Source organism: Pipistrellus kuhlii, unplaced genomic scaffold (assembly GCF_014108245.1).
Source record: "Pipistrellus kuhlii isolate mPipKuh1 unplaced genomic scaffold, mPipKuh1.p scaffold_m20_p_1, whole genome shotgun sequence".
Lineage (NCBI taxonomy): Eukaryota > Metazoa > Chordata > Mammalia > Chiroptera > Vespertilionidae > Pipistrellus > Pipistrellus kuhlii.
Genome location: NW_023425404.1, coordinates 150,029,064 through 150,051,623, shown reverse-complemented (window position 1 = coordinate 150,051,623; position 22,560 = coordinate 150,029,064). Strand labels below are relative to the sequence as shown.

At 42.4% G+C, this 22,560-nt stretch overlaps 1 protein-coding gene across 2 annotated transcripts; it reads right to left on the bottom strand.

The window, feature by feature from the left end:
- Positions 1 to 399: 399 nt before the first annotated feature.
- TMEM150C (transmembrane protein 150C) lies at positions 400 to 20,584 on the bottom strand. 2 transcript variants are annotated; one of them, XM_036412410.2, is made up of 8 exons: positions 20,462 to 20,584; positions 18,480 to 18,533; positions 18,333 to 18,365; positions 17,843 to 17,910; positions 8,628 to 8,755; positions 5,519 to 5,696; positions 2,356 to 2,585; positions 400 to 2,074 (listed from the first exon to the last, which is right to left on the bottom strand). In XM_036412410.2, exons 1-7 carry the CDS (start codon positions 20,539 to 20,541, stop codon positions 2,377 to 2,379), a joined length of 750 nt encoding a protein of 249 aa, XP_036268303.1. In that variant the 5' UTR covers positions 20,542 to 20,584; the 3' UTR covers positions 400 to 2,074; positions 2,356 to 2,376. The 2 variants fall into 2 exon arrangements, with proteins under 2 accessions (XP_036268303.1, XP_036268295.1); XM_036412402.2 differs by having other exon boundaries at positions 400 to 2,585.
- Positions 20,585 to 22,560: the final 1,976 nt, after the last annotated feature.

Genomic DNA, 22,560 nt, shown 5'->3' with positions numbered 1-22,560 from the left:
AATGGAAGTTAAGTATTTTCTTGAGTTCTGTGAACCATTCTAGCAAAAAATTATCTAACTTAAGTGAAGGGAGTGGTGGAAACTACCCAACTTTATAACCAAGTTGGATGGGAGAAGGGGTAACCTGGGACCCAGTACTAGCAGCTGGCATCTGAAGTGAGGGCAGCCTTGTGAATGTCTTAAACCATGGGGTCTAACAGGGACCTTGGGGGTTAGTGTCAGAAGTGAAGTGAATTACAGGACATCCAGTTGGTGTCCAGAAAATCAGAGGATTGGTTGTTGCTGTTGGAAAACACCCTGAAAAGGTGTTACCAATATAACACGGAAGTTCATTTCCACATACTGTCTTATTGGGTTTACATGTGCTTCAATATTAGAGATAGTGTAAGAGACAAATGGCAATTCGCATAAAAATTTTATTTAGTGGTCAGATCCCAACAAATAATGTCAGTCATTGCTTGATTCCGCTAAAATGTGCTATAGAAGATATGTTCATAAGAAAGTGTACAGTTCATCAACAAAAGCTGTTTAATTTGGGTTGTATAGAGTAACAGAGAAGTTCATAAACCTTTGTTCTCTGATAAAAATTTTAAAATATAAAAATGAAAACAACAACAACAACAACAACAACACACCAAAAGCAGTATTTTAGAATGATAAATGTCACCTTGGACTATTTACAGTAAGATACCGTTGTAATAGAATATTCTCTGCTTGATTATTTTCCTCACAAGTATTCTCACTCCTATCATTCGCGTCTTCCTAGAAATAATCATCCTCCATTCTCTCGCTCCTCTTTCTCTGATACTTCTTTTCCCCACTCTTAAATGACCCATAATTCTGTTCCACAGACATTTGGTGAGCACCTATTGTGTGCCAGGCACTGTGTAGGAGGTGGAGATATACACAGAGATGAAAAGTCATTGACACCCCCCGCTCCTCAAAAAGCTGAGTTTAGGTTGAATTAAAAAAAAAAAAAAGTTTTCACATTGTATTCCACGAAATCCCAAGCCCCTATAAAGTAAATTTGGGGATTTCTTGAAACAAGAAGGGAGGGTCTGTCAACGTGGTCTATGTCCAATTCTATTCTTTTCTATGAAACACAGCCTCAAAAGACCAGGCCTACAGTTTGAGTTCCACACTCTTAGCAGGTGGGGCTACCTGTCAGGCATCAGGGGACAGCTGTGCCAATTTGTAGGGGGGAGGAGGGAGAGATAATCTTTTAATTGGCTTCTTATAAAAGCCCTTCCCCACCACCCCCAATACAAAATCTGACTCCTAGCACATAGGAAGCAGCGCTCCCCTGACTTGGACTTACAACAAGATGCTGGGAAACTCCCGTCTTTCATGAATGGCCAGCAGGAGCTCTCTCATGACCTCCACACGCTTCTTTGTGCTTTTCTGTGAACACATTCTTAGCTTCAAACATGAAAGCAGCACATGAAGCCTGCAGGTCACCTCCTTGGGTTTTTTTCCTTTTATCATGATTGAAACCAAAACAAGCTCATCTCTTGCTTCTGGCCTACGTCTTTGTCCATGAAACCTCCAGAGACCCTTGGTAGTTATTTTTAAAAAAAGAAGGCAAGCCATGAACTAGAAAACAAAAATGACAGACAGCATACTCTAGAAGCAACAAGGAAAGCACACCCTCATCGGCCCATCCTGTTCCATGCCGAGCAGACCGCACACGTTCACATTTGGAAATGTTTCTTGGTCACAGTAACGTCCGAATTACGATGGTGGGCTTCACCCTCACAGTTTGTAGCGAATTCCTCTTTTGCTGAATCCTCACAGCCACCCATTGAACAGGGATGGGTTTTTGTGGCGAAGTTATAGCCTCACAGGTTACCCAGAGTCATTCTCTGTACAGCCTCCATCCAATGAGACGACACACTGTGCATTCAAGAGCGTCAGTGCCAGGTTCAGAACCCCCTCAGGCGCTGGTCCCAAGCCCTTGGGAGCTGAAGGCAACTTGGGGAGTTGGCATTATTCCCATGATACATTTGGCCTGCTCTACCCTACGGTAGGGTGATCGCAATGTGTGAAACATGAGGAGGGTGAAGAGCCGGGAGTACTGGGGGAGAGGGAGAATATCGGTGATCATACGCAAACTTCTTGCTCTGTCGTGCATATATTTTCAGTGTGGCAGCGTGTGTTTTGACATGTAAAGGGCTTGTGCTTTTTTTGTTACAGAAAATAACTCGCCCCGAAAAGCTCATTTGGCAAATGTGGCCATGAACTCGTGTGTGTGTGTGTGTGTGTGTGTGTGTGTGTGTAAACTGTGTCATGAGGTGATGTGTCAAGTCCAGTGGGTGTGCCCTCCAGGCCCCTCTTCCACTGTCACACCCAGCTCACCAGCAAGGAAAAACTGATGGGTTACACCTGGTCAGTTTGATATTCAGAAGCTTCGGACAGGCTTTCTGAGAAGCTCAGGAAATTCTCCTGGTACTCAGAACAAACAATCTCGTAACGGTAATGCCGGAACTCCACGGCGAAGGTGCCAAAGTAGGACAGGAAGCACATGACCAGGCCCCACTGGACCCGGGCTGCGTACATGTGGATGCCCTGGGCCATGAGGATGAAGTCTGGGGAGGGACAGTCAAGGAAAGTACTTCTATCAGCCACGTGAACACCAGGCTCTTTTACATGTTACAGGAAAGGCTTGGCTCTGCCCCTCACCAGCAAGAGTTAGCTTGACAGAGCACCTGACACGGACATCTACAGGAACAATGTTTGATCACATTATTGAGCGCTTAACTTTGTGCAGAAATGCTTCTAGGTGCTTTTATGGGAAATCTAACTTACAATCCTCCTAACAACCCCATTGACATCATTAGTTCATTGGTGTGCCTCAGGGGGTTGAGCGTTGTTCTGTGCACCGGAAGGTTGCCGGTTCGATTCCCTATCAGAGCACATGCCCAAGCGCATAGGGGAGGCAGCCAATTGATGTTTCTCATATCAATGTTTCTCTCTTTCCCTTGCTCTCTAAGATCAATAAAATCATATTTTTTTAAAAATAGGGAAACTAAAAATTAGTAAGAAATAGGGAAACTGAAGCCAAATGGGTAATTTGCCCAAGGTCACACAGGATGTAACCGGTGGACTCAGGATTCAAACACAAGCACTCTGACCCCCAGGCCTTGCATTCAACCACTATACTCCATGGCTGCCTAACAAACTGTGAGATTAGCAAGAGTCACAATACCAAAATAAGTAGTTGGCCAGAAAAATAAAGTTATTTTTTTAAAAATCACTGCAAATGACTGTGGATGCATCGTCATCGTTCTATCTGCAGAAACCATTTTGAACATATCAAATGGCTAATTACCTCCATACAAGCTGCATTTTCTCTGCAGTACTAATAATGTCTGAGTGGTCCCTCTTCCTTTCCTGTCTAGTTTTCACTATCGTATTTCAGACAATACTGTATAGGTTAGTTTCATTCATTCATGGTGTCACATTTAAAATTGTACCTAAGTGAAAATAATTTAAAAAACACACAGGTAAGGTTCCTGTGCCTGAATATACATGGAGTACTATGTGTGTTGAGAAAGACTTAGTGAGAGGCAGAGAGGTCAAGTGAACCTCTAAATAACTATTTAGAAAAATCAGTAATACCCCCTTAGAATTAGTTCTATACTAAGAACTTAGACTTAAGATCTTGGGAAAGTTTCAGCCAAGCTTTGCTCTCCAGATTAGACCTGGATCCATTCACCTGGGAACCAAGAAATGGCTCCACTTGTTCAGAAATAACATGGATCAGAATCACTTGGAATAAGCTCATACACTCAGAATAATTTAAAGTCTGTACATACTCTTCTGATTAAGGGTTCAAAATATTGCCAAAGCAGTAGTATTACTTTGGTTAATGGAGAAGGAAGAATCTTCAAATCTCATACTGGCAGAGTTCTGACCTTTTCACTCAAAAAATATTCTATTAGGTTGCTAACAATAAAGTTTTTTGGCTTGATTTTCAAATCCTTAAATGTTCTCTAATGCAACAGCAGAACTTCAAAAGAAAAACCAACCAAACAATAAAGGACTTAATGGTGATTTGTGAAGGAAGAAGAAATAAAAGACTTCAAATACTCTACTACCTAAAGAGCATCACTAAACACTACATCTTTTTATATTTTAAAGCTACGTTCTCTGAGGTGAGGTCATGTATTGAACTAAGCCTGACTTTAAATCAAGATCACCACATACTGTGTGATCCTGGGTAAATTGACCTCGGTGCTTCACTAGTCTTACCTATGAAGATTGAGGATGTCAAACTCGAAGCCCGCGGTCCACAACTAATATTTTTGCAACCCGGTCAATATAATGGTATGTAAGAAACGTTTTAACAAAAAATTTGTAACTTAATTTTTACAATATCCTGTTATACATAACCCCAATATATAAAAACCCTGGGTCGTAACAACCAGTAACGACTGGAGGCTGACCAACGTTGAGGCCTAGTGCTGGCCCCACCGCCAAGCAAGAGGTAAGGGGCAATCAGGCAGGCAGGCAGAATGGTTAAGAGTGATCAGGTAAGCAGGCAGGTGGTTAGGGGAGATCAGGTAGGCATACGGCCCCTCAATGGGCTGGCCCCGCCCCCAACAAAGAAAGAGGAAAGCCTAGGCCAGGTAAGCCATTGCACCCGAGCCTGTCACCTGCAGAGGGAGGCCACTGGTGGCAGGGGGCAGTACTGCACAGATGGCAAGCAGTGGCAGCAGTGGGGGTGGGACCAGCTGCCTGCAGACCGGGGAAGGAAAGGCCCGATGGGCCCTGATCTCAGGCCAGGCCTAGGGACCCTACCTGAGGAGTCCTGGACTGTGAGAAGGTGCAGGCTGGGCTGAGGGACCCCCTCTAGTTATTAATAACGAACTACAACATTCACGAATGACTGATTACTATAATCGTGTTGCATTCATTTCCCTCATGTGCAGGCGCACCATTTCTCTCACTAATAATAGCAGTGAATATTTTTGCAGCCAATCGTCACATAATTAGTCTTGTACTGACTTGTTTGGTGTGCGCAACAGGAAATATTTTGCTTTTGGAGAACAAGAAAATAGGTTTATTTGCGTGATGCTTATTAATTTATGTAATTATTCAGTGTCTGGTAAGTTAATGTTCAAGAAAAAAAATACTCATTTTTATTAAAATGTTCTATTATTTTATGTTAAATTAAATGAAATTTTTTCAAGATAGAGGGGGGAAAAATCACAATTCTCTTTTAGTTAATCATTCTATATTTCTCACAAAGGAAAACTTACTTCATTAGTAATTAGCAGAGTGCATGACACCATGTCCACAGAGTGAAACAATCTTGAAATGGCAGAACTTATTTTTATTTTCCGTTCTCCTCTTTGGCATGAGAGTTTTTTTTAAAACCCATTTTCTTTTCTGTTTTATCCGCTATAAGATTCTGAAATGATTTATCTATATCCTAACCAACCCCGGGATGGCAATTTTCTCAGTTATCTGTATTTTAATCTCAGAGGCAAAGAGACTTTTCACATTCAAAGGATACAGAGGACCACACAGAGAGTGATCAATGCTGATAGGATAACTCGTGGGATTCCAACTTTGCGTCCTTCGTTCTTGATGTTGACTTTGAGTGTCAATGCAGCCTGGATCCAGCATGTCAACGTGCCAAATCCAAAGGTCAAGGAGGTGCCAACGTTATGGATTTCTTCGTCATTCGTGAGCTAAGGGATGAACAGATAAGAACGTGTGGAGGCCCATTCAGAAACACCATAGAAGCCAATGGAATAAGTTGGGGGGTGGGGTGAGGGAAATAGTGACAGGCCAACAATGAAATGATGACTTTTAGAAAAGATTAGAGTCCTTCATCTCCACTGGCTCCTCGGGTCAGTTCTCAGTTGGTTCGAACTCTGAGGGGAAGAAAAAAATAAATAGTATCTACGAACCTCAAAACTTTTGTTTGAAAAAAACATACAAGGCAGTGCTAATCTAGTTCTTGAATTTATTTTCCAGAAAAGCTTTGTAAAAAAGTAAAAGAAAAAGGCAGAAAAGTTATACCCCCAAAATAGAGAAATGTCAAAGTTTCTACAAACACACACCCCAAACTTCTTTTTTTGGACTAAGAAATAAGACCTGGGATCTGTCTGTGTGTTTACTGATTGAGGGGAGCCCATGCTGAAGAGGTCACTCTTGCACTGGCATAGACTACTAGTAACACCCAGGCTGTGCATTACTCCTGCAAAACTGGCCTGTCCATATAGAGTGAACACTTCCCTGTTAATGGGGTTTGTTTTGTTTTCCTGTTCTAATAAAACTGCTTCTGAGCTTTTGCCATATCTGTAGACCCATTAAAGGACAACAGTGTTTGAAGATTCGTGGCCACGGCATTTACAGAGCTAATGGGTTAAAGGAGACTCATTTGAGTTATTTCCATTGGGTATTAGAGATGTAAACTCCCTAAATCATCATCCACTGATTTGAAACAGTCATCTGTCACTTAAAGCACCTTTAGTAATTACATATATTTTAAAATACATATTTAGGAAAATAAAATCTATTCTGAAGAGGTGTTTTTTTAAAAAATATATATTTTATTGATCTTTTTACAGAGAAGAAGGGAGAGAGCTAGAGAGCCAGAAACGTCGATGAGAGAGTAACATCAACCAGCTGCCTCTTGCACACCCCCTACTGGGGATGTACCTGCAACCAATGTACATGCCCTTGACCGGAATCGAACCTGGGACCTTTCAGTCTGCAGACCGACACTCTACCACTGAGCCAAACCGGTTTCGGCTGAAGAGGTGGTTTTTAAAACATGGTGAAAGCCCTGGCCAATAGCTCAACTGGTTAGAGCATCATCCTGCTTCAAGGTTATGGGTTCGATTCCTGGTCAGGGCACATACAAGAGGCAACCAATGAATGCATGAATAAGTGGAACAACAATCAATGTTTCTCTCTCCCTCTCCCCTTCTCTTCCCCTGCCCCATCGAAAATAAAAAAGTTTTTTTAAGTTTGAAAAAAATGTTTAATACATGGTGAAAATCTTTCTTTGATTTACCATTGCTTTCAGATGTTTTAGTATTTGACATTGCTGTTATCCAATCAATATTACTTTCCTTTTATAAATTTTTCTTTTTTTTCTGTATGATTTTACCCTCTTCTTTGGAAGAGGCCACTTTTTTCTCTCATAGTTAAAAAGACATATTTTTAAAACTTATTTTAAAAAATGATTCCTCAAGTCCATTTTTACTTCTAGGAAATTGGTTTTTTAAACTCCATTTATTATTTCAACCTAATTTAAAAAAAATAGATACTATAGTTACATGTTTCAAACATTAAAAAATTATAAAAAGTGGAGATTGAAGTCTGTTTCCCATCCCACATACTAGCCACCTGGTTTTTCCATGGGCTACTCATTTGTTATTTGTTTCCTGTGTATCCTATATTCTAGAAAGTGTTTTTCATATGTAGCATCATCATGCATGGCTTTGGCCAACACAACCTCATCTCTGGGTTTCTCCTAGGACTTTAGTAAAAAGCAAAACGTCTACTCATTAACTTCCATCCAAGTCCTGGTTGAGATAAATGATTGGGCCCTTTTCAACATGCCAGCACCTGCAGCCCAGACAAAATCTCGATAAAAATGCCCTGTGCCCTAACATTTTGGAGTTGGATAGGATAAACTCTCCAAAATCTCCTGATAATTCATTGTCCTATGGATATAGCTTCTTGTTGTCCAGCTTGTCAGGGGATGAGACCTAGCATAGTTAGAGGAATTGGTGGACTTGCCTATCTGTCAAAAAGTCCCCGTTTAATGAATCATCAGGACTGAGGGTCAGGACAAGAGACATTCTGAGAATTTACTGCCATGTTTTCTTGGATGTCTATGCCATTTGGACTTCACTCAACAGAAAGGGGAGATGTGTCCAGCATCAGGTGTTTGACGACAAGCGGTAAGTGTCTAGCAGCAGTATACAGCGCAGGCGGGAGGGCGCTGGGAGGGAGGGAGGCAGGGAAATCAGACAACTATCACAACACCGCAGCAGTCTCCTTGTCTGATTTACAAAGGAAGTCATGCAGATCAAGGGTTGGGTGATGGCATTGGCGAGAGAAATTATTCTTAAATGTGATGACCTTGGGCTTCCAAATTTCTGGAAAGAGGGGTTAGTGTCTCTTTATACAAGTCGTAGGTGTTCTAGAGAAATCCTGGGTTTTCAACTTGAGCTTGCTCATCTGAAATGCAAGCTTTCATCCTAAAAGGGTGCTCAGTGTTTAATCATAGAAAGGCAGTGATCCTATTAGTCTTATAGAAAGGTACATTAGGATACAATTTGTGATGAAAGAAAGTATAAAGCACTTGGAAATCTTTTGTAGAAAATGTACAGCGGTTTTTGTAGTTGCTTTTCCCAGCAGCTGTGCTGTATTTCCAACGAACAGTGAGCACCTTCCAGTGTGGATGCAGAGTTAGGCAGGCCAGGCTGAGAGACCACACAGGCTGACTGCCAGAGAACCTGTGCATGCTAGGAACCACTATTAGTAATGTTTGGAAAGATTCGTGCAGAATAATATGGGCCACATAGTGAATGCCCCTCAGCGGCTGTGATGATCACATAGGACAAGTGTGAGATGGAGGTGAAAAAGGCCAAATGAAGTACCTGAAAATTACCAAGTAAGGTCATTCCAAAGGAAGACAGACACAGGGCCACCAATCCACTAATATTCAGCCACGGGTTTAAAACCTTTGGTTTCAGTTGTATGAAGCGCAGAACAGCTACCACAAGAGCTAGGGAATAAAAGAAAGTGTTAACGTAGGAAAACTGAAGTCAGACACTCAAGACGATGAGGCAGAGTTCCAAAGCAAAGTTAAACTTTTCACCACAGTGCGTTTTTAAACCTCTGAGATGGCAATTTTTAAAAAAATTTTCATGCACTGGGCCACTAGTACTTCCATATTTATACAAAAAGCTGAGAGAGATTAGTTACGAATGATAAAAAAGACACTTGCAATTAATGTAAATTATCTATACATATAAAAGCCTAAGCAACCAGGCGACCGTCCAGTAGCTATGACATGCACTGACCACCAGGGGGAAGACACTCAATGCAGGAGCTGCCCCCTGGTGGTCAGTGTGCTCCCACAGCAGGAGCACTCCTCAGCTAACAGGTGCCAGATGCTGGCTCATGGCTGGCCAGCGCAGCTGAGCTCCGCAAGCCTCTTCTGTGGACACTTTCCCTGCACACCTGAGTGGCAGTGGGCCGGGATGAGTGGGAATGGCGTGGCAGCCAGCCTGGGTTCAGCTCCTCCCCAGCTGCTTGCCGTTTCCCACACTATTCCGTGCTGTGCAGGATTGATGCGGACAGTGGGCTGGAGCCCAACGAGCTGGTGAATAAGGCCAGGCTGCGGAAGTTCACTGATCCATGCACCGGGCCTCTAGAATCTACATAAAAGGAAATGCACTTATAATGTCCTAAAACAATTTCTTTTGACATTAAGGTTTAGCAGGGAAGACAATTAGAAATTTAAGAATTACCCTATTTACACAGCAATTAAGTAGGTAATTACATGCTAAAGGTTTTACAGCAATCACAGGCCATTATTAGTAGCCATTAAGAAAGAAAACACATCCATAAATTTGCATTTCCAAGGATGCTAAATTTCATAGTTTCAAGCTACAAAGTTAAGCTCAGTGTGTTGGCATTCACTCTCAAGTACCTCTGATCAAAGAGTGGTCTACAACTTGGACAGTATTGGATTTGGGAAACAAAATAGAAATAAATCAAAACTTGTGCAATCTCAAATTTCTCTTCTGATTTAGTTCTTAGTATATTCATGTTTTAGCTAATGCCCCTATTGATTATAATATTAATAAATTTCCAACCTCCTTGTTTGAGGAACCTAGTGAGGAGTTATATTATATTAGAAGTCCATTTTTAAAAAAATATATATTTTTTATGTATTTCAGAGAGGAAGGGAGAGGGAGAGAGAGGTAGAAATATCAATGATGAGAAAGAATCATTGATTGGCTGCCTCCTGCACACCACCTACTGGGGATCGAGCTTGCAACCTAGGCATGTGCCCCAACCAGGAATTGAACTGTGACCTCCTGGTTCATAGGTTGACAGTCAACCACTGAGCCACACTGGCTGGGCAGAAGTCTATTAATAATGACAATAACTACCCTAGAGGATAAAAAACAAATAGTGCAACTTACTGCTTTTTAGGATGGGAATAGGAGGAGGAAATGGGGAGAGAAGAAATTCAACATAAGCACTCTGACACAAAGTGGCCATCAGACAAAGAAGAATCAATCCAGAAACCCAAACACAGGGCACCATGGGAGACATGTGCTAAGTAATCACGTGTGGAGACTGGTCAGGGCATAGGACAAAATACCAAGCTAGCACATTTCATTTCTCCTGGTGATGACTGGTGGGAAGTATCGCTCTGCGAGCTCTCTGGTTGCCAGGTAGTTTGGAAGAGGATCGGGCTGGAACTTGGGCCTAAGCACTAAACTGCTACAGACATCGACCCTTCCAGACAGTCTGTTCCACTGTGTCCAGAAGAAGAGTCGAGGGCCATTCTCTGCTTTGCCCATTTCTCTCCAATAAAATTGGGACATGTATCCTGTCTCTTGGTCCCAGCATTGCTGGCCTTCCCGTAGGGATGATAAAGGTCATTTTTATCATGAACAGACGATGACATTAAGCAGGAAACAGAAACCTACTTGAAGACAAACTCAACCCAACACTCTGAACTTCCAGAATTGCATTCTCAACCCACACTTCGCCCTTTTAACCTATCGATTCCATTGTTAATCCTCTCAGACTGGGTATAATTTCCTTTTAAAAGAGACTCTAGTTGAATTTTAGGGTGATGGGAATACTTAGGCTTAAAGGAAAGCCGACTCTGACCCATCTCTGTTATAAAGTTCATTTCCAACCAAGCAGTGGTTTCTTTATACCTTCTTGATGAAGGGCATTTGGGCAAATTCAGAGCCATCTTGATATATGCTCACCAATTTTAAGTTTCAGTAAACATTTTAGATTTTATCAACAATTTTAGAGAAGATTTTAAAAGCCCACCCTCCTGTTGTTTTTGGTGTTAAGAATAGTCCTTTACTCGATAGGTGTCCCCCATTTAATTTCTCTAGTGTAGAAGGACACAAATATTTTTTACATTATTTTCTTTACTAATTTTTTTTTTTAATTTGAGCTGATTGGGTTCTTAAAATTCAATTTAAAATAACAGCTCTTCACTGCTGTGCTAAACTGGTACCTGGCCAGGTTCCTTTTGCTTGGCTTAGTTTTATTGTTTATGCATCAATGACTCCTCTTTATGACTGCAGTAGAATTCAGCAATCAATATGCTTTGGCTGAAGGAGGGAGAGTGGTTGCTTTTAGGTGACTGAAGTCATTCAGTGATTAGCTTTATCCTGCAAACCTCTCCAGGGAAGAAAATAATATTCCCGTCAAGAAATTTGTCTTAGCCTTAGCTGGTTCGCCTTAGTAGATAGCCCATGGACTGAAGAGTTTTGGGTTCAATTCAGGTAAAGGGCACACACCTAGGTTGCAGGCTGAATCCCTGGCCTTGGTTGGGGTGCATGTGGGAGACAACCAATTAATGTGTCTCTCACATCAATACTCCTTTCTTTTCTCTCTCTCCCCCCTTCCATTCTCTCTAAAAGTCAAAGGAAAAATATCCTCAGGTGAGGATTAACAACAACAACAACAACAACAACAACAACAACAAAACACGGCAAAGAAAAGAACTTTGTCTTAGGTATCCCCCCTTCCCCAAGAGAAATAAAGTGTTGGCTGAGGACAAAGAGCATAACTAAGCCAGTAAAAAAAAAATAATGGAGTATTTGATTTTTGATTAATCCATCAAAAAGATAAAAGATATTTGGTAGTTTTAATCAATGCTATACCAGCTCATTTGTAGATTGTAAATTATAATCTACTAGAGGCTCGGTGCACGAAATTCATGCGCTCGGGGAGGGAGGTCCCTCAGCCCAGCTTGTGCCGCCTCATATTCTGGGATCCTGGGATCCCTGGATTCACAGGGGGAGCGGGCCTAAGCTGTCAGTTGGACATCTTTAGTGCTGCTGCGGAGGTGGGAGAGGCTCCTGCCACTGCTGCTGTGCTTGCCAGCCATGAGCCAGGCTTCTGGCTGAGTGGTGCTCTGGTCGTGGGAGCACATTGACCACCAGGGGGCAGCTCCTGCATTGAGTGTCTGCCCCCTGGTGGTCAGTGAGCGTCATAGTGACCAGTCATTCCATCGTTTGGTCGATTTGCATATTAGCCTTTTATTATATAGGGTACAGCTGGCAAAACCAGTGACTTACAGGCAGTGCAGGTTGTTCCTTAAAGTCATGTATGTCATCTAAGGTAATAGTCTGAGGTTGAACAGGTAAGCCTGGGGAGATGGATGTGCCCGCAGTTCCAAGCAAGAATCATCAGTAAATGAACTTTCATCCCCAGCATTGATAAATAAATAATTGTTGGTTTACTCCCACTGAAGACTAATCTTATTTTTTTTTTTTAAGGGAGCACTTATTTATTTATTTTAAAAAGTCTTTTTAAAATTATTTTTTTTATTGATTTCAGAGAGGAAGGGAGAGGGATAGAAAGATAGAAACATCAATGAAAGAGAATCAATTGGCCGCCCACCCCCCACCATGCCCCTTACTGGGGGGGGAGGGGGAGAGGGAGATGGAGCATGTGCCCTTGGCCGGAATTGAACCTGGGACCATTCAGTCCACAGGCCGACATTCTAGCTACTGAGCCAAACCAGCTAGGGCTGAACACTAATCTTAATCAGTCTTATGTCTACCAGATGGCCCTAAAAATGATGAGAGATAATAAAGAATAGACACCGGATGCTGCAATACTTTAGAGCAGGAAAGCGAATAAACACTTCATTGCTCCTTGGTGGAGTGGGAGAGGACGGGTGGTGACAAGTGTCGCCTGGAAGAGAGGAGCTTGTTTTCATGGCTTTGTTTTTGGAAATGCTTTTATAACTAGTTAATCATGGCTTTATAACGGGACACATTTGTGAGCTGTGAAAACTGCTATTTTTTAGATGATACACTAAGGACTACTGGGAAGTAACTGATTTTTTTTTTTTATTAAGGATATGAAGGAAACAGTGTATGAGTTCTAACATGCTCATTTGTTTCTTTAAAGCCCCACGGAGGACAGACGGATGTGACAGCTTTTTCTATAAGGGCACCCTCCTCTGTATCGTGATTGGATGAGGTAGTGTTTGCAAAGCTCGCAGCACTGTGCCTGGAATCCAAATGACGGCCATTAATTATTGTTATTATTGCGCCTGTGGGGATGCTCGTAGGAGCAGGTACCCACCTGCAGGCCTACATGGTGTGTCTGCAGAGGGGCTGGGGACGGTCCCTCACACTGCGATGGAAGATGCACTCTCGGGCCCCTGTGCTCTATTAAATGCAAGTATCTCCTTAGCAGTCCTGTGTGCCTTGGTCCGCCTAAGCTGATTAGATCTCTTCAGAAGAGTGGTGTCAAGAGTAGGAAAAAAGTGCAAGTACAAAGCTCCTGGCAACTCTGAGTGAAGGGACTGAACACAAAACCTGAGGGACAAGAACGGGCCCAGGAGCTTCATTAAAGATTCAGCAACCTGGGAGATCCAAGATGGCTGCGCCCAGGTGAACACCTAGCCGCAGCCGCACACAACAATTTCAATAAAATACAACTAAAATATAAAACGGACATTGCCCAGAACTACAGGAAGGTTGACTGACTGGAAATTCTACAGCGAGAAGCAAGGAGAAAACCAGAAGGAAGCGCGGAGGAGCTGGAAAAGCCCAAGGTACGGAGACGCAGCAGGCAGAGAGGAGGGAGGCCGAGTGCCTGGCGGGCGTTCCCTAGCGGAAAGGAGATAAAACTCCGACTGTGCTGGGCCCCCGACTGCTCTGAACCCCAGTTCTAGGCCAGACCCCAGGGACTCAGGCTCAGCCATAGGGAGCCGGGCTGTAAGGCGGAACCCCAGGGAGAGGCGAAAGGAGGTCCCGGAGGCACGCACACTGCGCGCAGAGAAGGGAAGGTCTGCTGTGCCGCGGGATTGCCCTGACGGGAAGGAGACTGGGGCTCCAGACTGCTTTAAACGCCACCTCCAACTCCACTTCCAACTGAACTGAACCCCAATACCGGGCTCATTGGGGGAGAGCATAGACTGTTCGGCAGCAGGCGAAAATCAAGGGCACCTTTCTCTCAGAGGCACCGGCAGCAGCGAGCACAGAAGGACCCGCATAGGGCGGGGCTGACGGAAGCCAAAGCTGCAGGCTCCACCCTGAAACCCCGTCCCATCTGTAACTGCGAAATGAGACAACAAAATAGATCACAAACGAAAGAAATGGAGGACAAAAAGCGTCTGGATATAGAGTTCAAATCTACGCTTATAAGGTTTTTCAAGAATTTCCTAGAAAAGATGGATAAGAAAAGAGATCAACTAGAATTAATAAGGAGTCAACAAGAAATGATAAGGGATCAACAAGAAATAAAGAATACATTGTCTGAAATAAAAAATATTTTACAGAGTCCTAAAAACAGAAGGGAAGATCGCAAGAATCAAGTCAAAGAGGTGGAACATAAAAAGCCAGAAGACACTCCTCCACAGAAGCTAGAAGGCAAGAGAATCCAGAAAATTGAAGATAATGTAAGAAACCTCTGGGACAACTTCAAGCGAACCAACATCAGAATTATGGGGGTCCCAGAAGATGAGAGAGAGCAAGATATCGAAAACATACTGAAAGAAATAGTGACAGAAAACTTCCCCCACCTGGTGAAAGAATTAGACTTACAAGTCCAGGAAGCGCATAGAACTCCAAACAAAAGGAATCCAAAGAGGACCACACCGAGACACATCATTATTAAAATTCCAAGAGCAAAAGACAAAGAGAATATTAACAGAAGCAAGAGCAAAGAAGGTAGTAACCTATAAAGGAGCACCTATACGATTGTCAGCTGACTTCTCAACAGAAACCATGCAGGCCAGAAGGGAATGGCAAGAAATATTCAAGGTGATGAATAGCGAGAACCTACAGCCAAAAATAATCTACCCAGCAAAGCTATCACTCAGAATCGAAGGCCAGATAAAGAGCTTCACTAATAAAAAAAAACTAAAGGAGTTCATCACCGCCAAACCAGAATTATATGAATTGCTGAAGGGGGTTCTTTCAGAAGAGAAAGTAAACAAAGATAAAAATTATGAACAACAAATACGTAACTATCAACAAGTGAATCTAAAAACCAAGGAAATTTAAAAAATCTGAGGAACAATATTAACTGTTGAATATAATAGAATCAGAGGTATGGAAGGGGAGTGAACTGACGATTCTTGGGGAAAAGGGGAGAGGAGGGCGTGGGAAGAGACTGAACATAAACTGTGCACCTATGGATGAGGACAATGGGGAGAGGGGAAAGGGCAGAGGGTGGGGTGGGAACCTGGTGGAGGAGAGCAATGGTGGGGGGTGGAAAAAAAGGAACATTTGTAATAATATGAACAATAAAAACTTATTAAAAAAAAAAAAAAGATATACCACACACACACAAAAAAAAGATTCAGCAACCTGGTGTCAGGCTATGTCTCACCTGCTCCTCAGAGCTGGCGGAGCAGCCCCTGCCTCAGACGCTGCCTGTGCAGGGATTGGGACGTGCTTTGGGAAGCTGCCCAGGGCACGGTTGGCTCCAGGGGCAATTGAACTGTAGACAAGTTCAAGAGAGGCCTCTTGGGCCTCACGGGCACGTGCTCCATGTTTCTCACGTTTTGAACCCTCTGAGCTAACGTTCTGCCTGGGTTTCATGTTGGACCAACCCTCTCCCTTGATTTTCCGATAAGGCCTACAGGTATTAGCAAACATTACAAAAGAACACATTAAGCCCAGCCAGCATGGCTCAGTGGTTGAGCATTGACCTATGAACCAGGAGGTCACGGTTCGATTTCCGGTCAGGGCACTTGCCGGGGTTGTGGGCTTGATCCCCAGGGTTGGGGGTGCAGGAGGCAGCCAATCAATGATTCTCATCATTGATGTTTCTATCTCTCCTCTCCCCCTCTCTCTTCATCTCTGAAATCAACTAATATATATGTAGAAAAATAAGAACATGTTAAGAGTGAATTGAGCTAAGTCCCATATGATTTTACATATGTTTGCCAGAGGGAAGGGGTAGGGGATGTAAGAAGTCTTAATATAAGGTGAAGGGAGAAGAATTGTCTTTGGATGTGAGCACACAGTGCAAATCTTGTAATGTGGAAACCTACACCTGAAACCTGTATGATCACATTAACCAATGTCCCCCTAATAAATTTAATATAAATAAAAATAGAAGCCAAATTATAAGCTAAAAAAGGTGAGTAGAATAATTTGGGCAGGGTAGGGCAGGCAGGAGAGGTGGTGGTGGTGGTGGTGGTGGTGGATTGTACTTAAATGAAATAACAGGTCACCTCTTAGAAAGACAGATGCTAAAAAGGCTGAATACTTCCTCAGTAACAATATCACCTTTATCTCTCACAAGGAGTGAAAAATCTCACCTTCCAAAAGGACCTTTTCCAGAAAACCACTGCTGAAATATTTAGTTGTCCCTGGCCTGTCCCCCACAGCAGGCTAATGAGGACAGTTGGTTGACCCTTAAAAGACACTGGGAAGGCCTGGCCGTGAGGAGATGGCATGTAAGGCCGGCTGGAAAAGAACAGGGAGCGTGGCTGGTTCCCACGATCCCCAGAGGACCACCAGGACATAGAAGCTCTCACAGAACAAAGGAGACAGGTATTAAATGAGTGTCTTGGGTCCTAAAGGAAAAGTGAGGATTTGGGGACAGACATGAGTATAAAAGTTATCTTTCTTTTTTTAAAATATATTTTACTGATTTTTTACAGAGAGGAAGGGAGATAGAGAGTTAGAAACATCGATGAGAGAGAGTCATCAATCAGCTGCCTCCTGCACACCCCCTACTGGGGTTGTGCCTGCAACCAAGGTACATGCCCTTGACCGGAATCGAACCCGGGACCCTTCAGTCTGCAGGCTGACACTCTATCCACTGAGCCAAACTGGTTTTGGCTTCCTTCCTTCCTTCCTTCCTTCCTTCCTTCCTTCCTTCCTTCCTTCCTTCCTTCCTTCCTTCCTTATTTTTAAATATGTTTTTATTAATTTCAGAGAGAGAAAGGGAGATAGAAACATTGAATGGCTGCCTCCTGCATGCTCTCTACTGGGGATTAAGCCCAAAACCCAGGCCCTGACCAGAAATTGAACCTTGGCTTCCTGGTCCAGGCCTCTTCTTCCTCCTCCTTCCCCTCCTCCTTCTCCTTCTCCTCCTCCTCCTCCTCCTCCTCCTCCTCCTCCTCCTCCTTTCTTCTTCTTTTTTTTTTTAAACTACGTATCCATTTGCCAGCTTGATATGTATATAGGACAGACACAGTGGAGAGTATCATCTTTAAAAAAACAGTATCTGCACACATCAATATTTATCACAGAGCCTAGGCATTTTTCATTTTTGCCGGTGAAGAAATAAATAAGGCATTCTTTTTAAAGCAAACATATTGCACAATATTACATTTTCATGCAAGATTTTATGTAATGTGAAATATATTATTTCATGCAGCAAAAGAAATAAACTCAAGAATACACTGAAATGATAAAGATGATGAAGAAACGAGAAAATGAAAGATAAACAGGGTGAGTATAAAAGGATTTATGAGAAAAAAATACTCTCAATACAAAAAGCTTCCCCAAACTATGATCCCAAATTATCAACTAAGCCTGCCATGCTTTTGATATGGGCCTTGGAGAACTGAAGATAAATTAGAAATATACCAAAGCACAAAAAGAATCCTTTATTATCTTCTTACCTAGGAATGCTGCCATGTTCATGACTTGACTAAACACACAGCTTGCAGGAGGTTGGTCACCTGCAATACTTGAAAAATATGAAATTTTTTATTATTATTACTGTGCTAAAGTCTATAACCTACAAAGGACTAAAATTTGTGTGCTGAAATCCTAATTCCCAATAAAATAGCATTAGGAGGTAGGACCTTTGGGGGTCATTAGGTCATGAGGGTGGAGTCCTCATGAATGGGAGTAGTGCCCTTACAAAAGGGACCTTGCTTGTCCTCTCTCCATCCTGTGAGGATCCAGTGAGAAGATGCTAGTCTGTAACCCAGAAGAGGGCTCTCATGCTGGCACCCTGACCTTGAACTTCTAGCCTCCAGACTATTAGTGTGTGAAATAAATATGTGACTTATAAGCCACCCATTCTATGCTACTTTGGTAAGTAGCCCAAATTAAGCCACTGCCCCTGTAACCTTTTCATAGATGAGAAGAGAATTATCAAGTTACCTTATATATGGTGCATGCTTCACACCAGGTTTCCTGGAAAACAGAAAACATAGAGGTTCAGGTTAAGTACAGTCATCTGTGCACAGTTTAACCTCACCAACTGTTAGGTCTATTGGTGAAAAATGAATCACCCAGAGATAAACCTACCTTTCAGCTGAATTTAATGGGAAAATTTTGTCATCTTCCACAGCTATAAAGTATCTATGAAAGAAAAATAAATGTTTATAAAACTAAAAAAATTTATAAAACAAGAATCATTTGTTTCCAGTTTTATTAAGACTAATCACATTAAATCCTATTCATTTTTCCCTACCTAGGAAAATGCTCTTTTACTCTAATGCTTTTTACCTTTAGATCATATAGTTCTTTGAAGTTCAAATGTCATTTTTTCCCCCCACTTTTATTTTTATTTTTTTGCTAGCTGTACTCGGCCACGCATTGCTGTGGCTCAGTCTTGTTAAACAGAAAAGAAAGAAAAGAGAAAACACATGTTTCTAATATGTTTAATTTCACAATGCTTGTGGGTATGCAATATTTTTGTTGTTGTTCCCTTGTCTGTGCAGATATAGAGATTGTTTGGTTTGCCGACTCTAGGACATGCAACATATAATTGTCCATGTAAGAAGCAATCCGTGTCTAGATCTAAACGGCACAATACTAAAGATTGGCCCTGAGCTTTGTTGATGGTTATTGCAAACGCCAATCGAATTGGGAATTGCCAATCTCTTAAATTGAAATGACATACCCGTTATAATCATAGGAATGAGAATGAGGACATCTTCACCTTTGAAAGATCCTGTCAAAATTTTTGTTTCTACGACATTGGTTATTAATTTTTTTACTGCCAGCTGCATGCATTGCAAAGCTTTGGCTGGTTGATATTTCTCAACATGATAATTAACATGCCAATTTTCAATTGCAGTACATGCGGTGGCATCCCTGGCAGACTGAGACGGTCTTGTATGTGACTGCCTCGGTTTGAATGTTAGACTGAATAATATTGTTAAGTTCATAGATGTCTTTGTTATTGGCTGTAAGAATAGCTTGTTCGCTCAGCCAATTGTGATTTTTATAATTGGTTTGAATATTGGGAAGTACTTTTTCAACCAATTCTTCTTTTGACATCACTAAATTGCATAAGTTATGAGGCAATGAAATTTGTCCTGAGGTCAGATCAACTGGCACCTTTCTGTTCCCAATTTCCAGCAATTAATGTGAGAATATCTCAGCTGATTGATCATTTTGCAGCTGGACACACATATTTGTAGTTAATTTTAACGTCTTTACATGTTGCCACAAAGTAGAGTATTTCAGGCAAGCATTTATTTCATCCATTGGTGTCGAAATATCATTCTTAATAATATTAATTTAATTTTCAAAACATCCCCCAAATTAATGGAAATAATTATAAGGTGAAAACTGGAAATGGAAGAAATGAGACCTTACATCTTTGGGCAAACTAAAATTCGAATTCAAATTTTCTAATTTCTCACTTCACCTTTCTTAACGACTGCAAGGAACTAAAATAACCTTCTACAAGTGAACAGTAATTGAAATAAGCAAGAATGGGAACATTTTGTGATAAGACAGGACTTCCAATGTAATGATACTCATTGTATAAACATATCAGACCCAGTCACACAAAAACCACTGCTTCTGCCTGCCAGCCTGATCACCCCCTAACCACTCTCCTGCCAGCCTGATTGATGCCTAACAGCTCCCCTGCCAGCCTTATTGCCCCCAACTGCCCTCCCCTGCAGGCTTGGTCCCCACCAACTGCTCTCCCCTGCAGGCCCAGTTGCCCCCAACTTCCCTCCTCTGCTGGCCTGGTTACCCCTAACTGCCCTCCCCTTCAGGGTTGATCGCCCCCAACTGCCCTCCCTTGCAGGCCTGGTCCCTCCCAACTGCCCTCCTCTGCTGGCCATCTTGTGGCAGCCATCTTGTTTCCACATGGGGGCAACCATCTTTGACCACATGGGGGAAGCTATCTTGTGTTTTGGAGTGATGGCCAATTTGCATATTATTCTTTTATTAGATAGGATTCCTCTAGATATGCCATAGGCTATCAAAATCACATTGTTATCTACATTGCACCTCAGTTCTTAAATAATAAATAAGAGGATACTTACACTATCCACAATCCAGCCGAAGTAAATAAAGTAAATACAAGAGGTAAAAACATCCATACGCTGCATTTCTTCCCATCCATTCCTGTTCCACTGAAAGAGAATGAACAGGTATTAGTAACAAAGACAAAATGTATCTGACTCAGGACAGATAGGAAGTTTACTTTCATTGAAAAAGAGTGCATTTTATGAAACCACTAGAGGCCCAGTGCACAAAATTCATGCATGGGGGGGGCGGAGGGGGGACAGAAGGGGTGTGGTAGGAGTCCCTCAGCCCAGCCTGCACCCTCTCATAATTTGGGACCACTCGCTCCTGCTTGCTCACTTGCCTGCCTGCCTGATCACCCCTAACCATTCGCCTGACTGCCTGATTGTCCCTAACTGCTTCTGCCTGCCTGATGCCCCTAACTGCTTGCCTGCCTGCCTGATTGCCCCTAACCACTCTTCCTGCCTTCCTGATCGCTCCTACCTGCTGGTCTGCCTGCCTGATTGCCTCTAATTGCCTCTGCCTTGGCCCCCACTGCCGGCTTCATCCAGAAAGTCATCTGGAATGATGTCGGAAGGTTGTTTGGCTCTCTGGTCTAATTAGCATATTATGCTTTTATAGTTATAGATGGTTCTACATTACAACCACCTACATGAGAAATCCTTGCACAGGTAACATGGATGATTGTTATCCTGCATTAGCTCAGATATTCCAGAATCTTCGTTGAGAACTAGTAGAAAATTTCTAATTATGACATTATTTAAGAAACAACAAAAGGGTTTTGGTTAGGACTTGGAGGAGAAGGTTTTGTGTTAGGACTAGGTACAAAGACAAACTCAAACACACTTTTAGTGCTATTAACATTTATGGATCTATGGGTCCAGCATGTACATACGTTTATAGCTTAGCTAATAAGAATATTAGAAACAAATGGTTATAAAATAAATTAGCAACTTGGGAGGAAATGACAAATGCAAATCTGAATTTTTCTCACAAAGTTATTGAACAACAATCTCAGTAGACACTCAAATGAATGACTTGGAAAATATGTTGTGTGTAACTTTAAATTAGTTCCTACAAACACAATGGGGGATGGGGTGAAGGGGAAAGCCATATGCTAGGCATTTTGGATGTTATATTTTAAAGCAAAAATATATAAATAAACCCCCTCCCACCAAAATAAAGTGGAAAGCAGAGCTTCAGAGGTGCCTATGAAAAATGATTGATAGAGAACAGAAAGAAACAGCTATCACTTTACTTCTTTGCCCAAAACCATAAGAGAAAAATCTATTTGAGACACTGGATGCCAACAATCTTAAGGCAAAAAATACTGGTTCCTGGAAAATAAAATTCCCTCGTGATTTCCACAGGTGACCTGACAGGCAGAAGGATATGGGATTACATAGAACCTCTAGGGAGAAATTGCTGCTCATTGTTTTGGGTTTTATAATTAACTGGGGAAAGTCGTTTACTGGGGTTTGAACCAGTTCTGTCAACATTTCTGGTCATTTCCATGGTATCTACTTCCATAATGCTGATATTTCAAGTGTTGAGAACAGAGAGAGAACATGACCCCCCTGTTAGTATGGAGCCTAAGGTGCCAGGAAGGTCTGGCACTGAGGCCGGCTTTGCCCAGGCAGGTACCCAGAACCCAGGTTTTGTCAGGAAGGACATCCAGTCTATCTGGTCTAATTAGCATATTGCCCTTTTATTAGTATAGATTGATTGCAAGTGTTTTTAAAGCTGGGGCTTGGGGGAAGCCACCTGGGGTCCTGGGTGCTTGCAGTTGTGGCTGACCTGGGAAAAGCCGGCCCGGGGTTCTGGGTACCTGCCTGGGCAAAGCTGGCCTCAGTGCCAGGTGCCTGTGGCCGCCAGAGGGAGAGAAGCCCAGGTCTTGGGTGCCTGCATATGGCAAGAGGGAAGAAAGCCTGGGTACTGTGTGCAGGGGCCGAGGCAGAGGTGGTTAGGGGTGATTAGGCAGGCAGGCAAGCAGTTAGGAATCAGTGGTCTTGGATTGTGAGAGGGTGCAGACTGGGCTGAGAAACCCCCCTTCCATGCACAGATTTTGTGCACTGGGCCTCTAGTTTAATATTATCTAATTCATTGCAATTCACAA

Excerpts from the sequence above, each read along its gene's own strand:
- TMEM150C (XM_036412402.2), bottom strand. The coding sequence starts at position 20,541 with ATGGATGGGAAGAAATGCAGCGTATGGATGTTTTTACCTCTTGTATTT. Across the intron at positions 8,756-17,842 it reads GAACATGGCAGCATTCCTAG|CTCTTGTGGTAGCTGTTCTG; the intron begins GTAAGAAGATAA and ends TTTATTCCCTAG. Across the intron at positions 2,586-5,518 it reads CACTCTCTGTGTGGTCCTCT|ACTTCATCCTCATGGCCCAG; the intron begins GTATCCTTTGAA and ends GTCCCTCCCCAG.